Source organism: Pteropus vampyrus, unplaced genomic scaffold (genome assembly GCF_000151845.1).
Source record: "Pteropus vampyrus isolate Shadow unplaced genomic scaffold, Pvam_2.0 Scaffold36, whole genome shotgun sequence".
In the NCBI taxonomy this organism is placed as follows: Eukaryota; Metazoa; Chordata; class Mammalia; order Chiroptera; family Pteropodidae; genus Pteropus; species Pteropus vampyrus.
The window spans coordinates 7,180,628-7,184,011 of record NW_011888817.1 but is presented as its reverse complement, the minus strand read 5'-3'; the positions used below and the strand labels follow the sequence as shown (position 1 = coordinate 7,184,011).

The following is a 3,384-nucleotide window of genomic DNA, read 5'->3' as shown; positions in this document are numbered from 1 at the left end:
CGAGGAGTAGGGAGTGGCGTGTCCCTGCTGAGGCCCAGGGAGAAGCTGGCTGGGACCTTGAGGAGACCAAGGAGAGGCCCCAAAGCTGTCGCCAAAGCTGCCTGAGTCTGAGAGGGCTGGGCCTGGCCCGTACCTCAGCCAGGGGAGAGGATGGGAGGTCGGGGCGAAGGCGAGGAATTCTGGGAAAAATAGGGTAGCATATCTGGCCCCCAGGAGGAGGTGAGGTAGAGGGACAAAAGGAGGTCATCTCCAGAATCCCCAGCTACCTTAACTCCCAAATATGCGCCTTCCTCCTCCTACACACCTCAGGTCTTTGCTCATGCTACTCCCTGCCTGAGGTATCCTTTCCTTTCCTCTCCGGCCACCCTATGTCAGCTTAAACCCTCCTTCCCCCCATGCGGCCTGCCACAGCTAACCCTGGTCCTACTGTTAACTTGCTGCGCGACACTGGGCCAATCATTCCTCTTCTCTGGCCTGTGCTTTCCCATCTCGTCTGAAATTACTCTGCTTGTGTATATATTTATATGTCTCCCCAACTAGAATTTATATGTTCAGGGAATGCAGGGACCGTGTCTGTCGTGTTCTCTGCTGTATCCCTGGTGCCTAGTCCAACGCCTGGCACATCGTAGGTACTCAAAATATATCTGATCATGAATAATGATTCTCTCCCAAACCTGGCTTGCTGCAGGGTGAAGGAGTCTGGCCAGGGTCTTATCTCACCCTCATCCTCACTTGGGGAGCAGACTCATCACCCCTTTTTCACATCCCAGCCTAGGCCTCCTGGCTGCCTGCCCTGTTGCTGGCCCCTCCTCTGGCCCAGCCAGATCTAGTTGCTGCCATGATTGACAGGAGAGCTTCATGGTTAGCAGCAAAGGCTTTAGAGACACAGGCTGAGATCTGAGTCCCTTCCTGACCACTCACTAGCTGCATAACCTGGGATAAGTAGCTTCACCTGGAATCTGAGCCCCAGTTTCCTCACCCATAAGTGAGGTCATGATGCTAACTACTTCGTAGGGTGGTTGTAGAGTTTATATAAAATTAAATATTTGGTATAAAGTGCTTAGCACAGTGCTTGGCACACAGTACATATTGCATAAAGATGAGTTATTATTCTTAAAGTACTACTCTGATCATAGTCAAATGCTTTTAACAACTCCCTGGTGCCCCTAGGAAAAAGCCCAATCTCCTTACTCTGCCTTTCGAGGCCTTCACAATCCAGCCCCTGCCTACCTTCAGCTTCACTGAGTCATGGGATCCCACCTCCAAGCCCCTTCGCTCCTCATGGAGAGGGGACCCTTTCTCACCACTAGGCCTACCTGTCCGTTCTCTTCCTTTCATGCTGCCTCACTGAAGGCCCCCCATCTCTCAGGCTAATCCCAGAAGTCTGCAGGAAGCTTTCTTGATGGCTGCTGCCCACTCTGTCCTCCCCTCCTCTGATCTCCCTAGCACTGACTCTAGGAGGTCGGGGTCCTCAGAACCCAGCCATCTGAACCCCCAGTTATCTATCTCCTGACAGGTTTCTGCCCTGCCTGCACAGTGAGCCTGGAGCGGGCAGGGCCAGGTCAGCAGAGGTCAAGGGTGAGGCACTCACGTCTATGTAGTTGGCATTAATGTAGTCGGCATCCGGGTCTCCCAGCATCGGGTGCAGCTTCACTCGGTGCCGATCATCTGGAAACACAGAGCAGGTGGGCAGGGGCTGAACTGGGGAGCCCAGATCCGGGCCAGTGAAGGAAGGCTTCCTGGAGGCCAGACTTGCGGGCAGGCAGGGAAGCCTGCGACTGACCAGTAAGCTTTAGGGACCACGGAGGGCAGGACAGACCAGTGGTTAGACTCTGGGCTGTGATGTCAAGAAGGCCCAAGGCTGTGTGCTGCTCAGGCAAGTATTAGCTGTGTGACCTTGGGCAGGGGGCTTAACCTCCCGAGCCTCAGTTTCCTTATCTGTAAAGTGGGGTTATATTATGTTCCACTTTACCAGATTATTGAGAGAAGTAAGTGAGATAATGGGTGTAATGCTCAGCACACAGCTGGGCATGTGACAGACACTCAGTAAGTTCCTCTTCCTATTCCCTCCCACCCACTGCCCCAGACCCAAGGCCCCTCCCCAGAACTCACAGGTAGGCAGGGGCTCCTGCCGGCCTCCTTTGGCCTTATCTTTCTTCTTTGTGGCATCCCAGCCTTCAAAGAAGCTCTGCCAGAAGGAAAAATGGAAGTCAGTGGGAGAGAGAAACCCCTCCCTTCACAACACCTGTATCCCCTCAACAGGATGCAGGTGGGACCCTGATAAGGGCCAGGTTCAGGGTTAAACCTGGAGTCTGAGGAAATTCACCATAATTCCCTTTATCAGCTTGGTTCGAAACCAAGCAGTGTTGGGGGAGGAAAAGGAGAAAAGAGAAAAAAAGAACAGAATTCAGAGATACTTTAGAATGAGGATGAGGTTTAGGTTAAATCTAGGTTTGTGTTAGGAAGAAGGTCAAATTAAGATTAGGATAAGGGTGGTGTCCAGATGGAGGTAGGATGGGATTCAAGTCAGATTTCAAACAGAGTTTAGGATGAGAGTCAGGGTCAAAGTCAGACTGGGGGTTAGGTTAGAGGTCAGGGTCAGTGTTCATTTACATTGGGGAGAGGAGAGGGGAATGATCAGGGTCCAGATGGAGATTGAGATAAGGTTCGAGGTTAGATTTCAAGTAAGGTTAAGAGTGAGAAACCAGGTCAATCTGAGATTAGGATCAAGGTAAAGGTCAAAACAATTAGATTAAGTTGGGAACTATCAGAGCAAGGGTCCATCAGGGCTGGATTGAAGGTCAGCAGGGTCTGAGTCCACAGTGAGGAACCAGGCAAGGCCCTGGCGAGGGCTCCTGGCTGGACTGGGGCCCTGCACCTCGTACTCCTGCTTGAAGCCATAGCCCTCGGCCGTCTTCATCTGGTTGATATGCTGCAGGAGATCGGCCACACGCACTGCAGGATGCAGCTGCCCTGTGTGATACGGGGAGCCCTTCCGGCCACACGGACGTCGTGGTGAGCCCCCCAGAAGGCTGCTGGCCTCAGTGACCCCACCGCCACGCTGATCCCCTGCAGTCAGAGAAAGGGAGAGGGGTTCCTGACACACACAGGCCCCAGCCTGGGGAGCCTCAGATGGACTCAGGGGCCGAGGGAAGACAGGGAGCATGGCCAATGTGGAGGATGGCTGGGTTGTTCACTGGAGCCAAGCAGCCTAGCTGGGCCCACCCGTGTGACCCTGGGCAAGTGCCCACCCTTCTGCATCTCGGTTTTCCCATCTGTAAAATGAGCGGGTCAGATCACGTGACCTCTGAGGGCCCTTCTGGCCCAGCCCTGCCTGCTGTGATCCTGTGGTCCCCTTGCTGCATCCCCACTGCTCCCCAGCCA

General features: G+C 53.8%; 1 protein-coding gene across 6 annotated transcripts in view; it reads right to left on the bottom strand.

The window, feature by feature from the left end:
- Positions 1–3,384, bottom strand: part of PTPRU (protein tyrosine phosphatase, receptor type U) — a 78,622-nt gene that overhangs the window by 17,571 nt on the left and 57,667 nt on the right. For all 6 annotated transcript variants that reach the window (XR_895758.2, XM_011357788.2, XM_011357784.2 and 3 more), the window contains exons 16-18: positions 2,879–3,069; positions 2,113–2,188; positions 1,592–1,668 (exon numbers count right to left, since the gene is read on the bottom strand). Coding sequence is in view for 5 of the 6 variants with exons in the window: in XM_011357788.2 (XP_011356090.1) it covers positions 1,592–1,668; positions 2,113–2,188; positions 2,879–3,069 (344 nt within the window). In the remaining variant the exon portion in view is untranslated. The remainder of the gene's footprint in view (positions 1–1,591; positions 1,669–2,112; positions 2,189–2,878; positions 3,070–3,384) is intronic.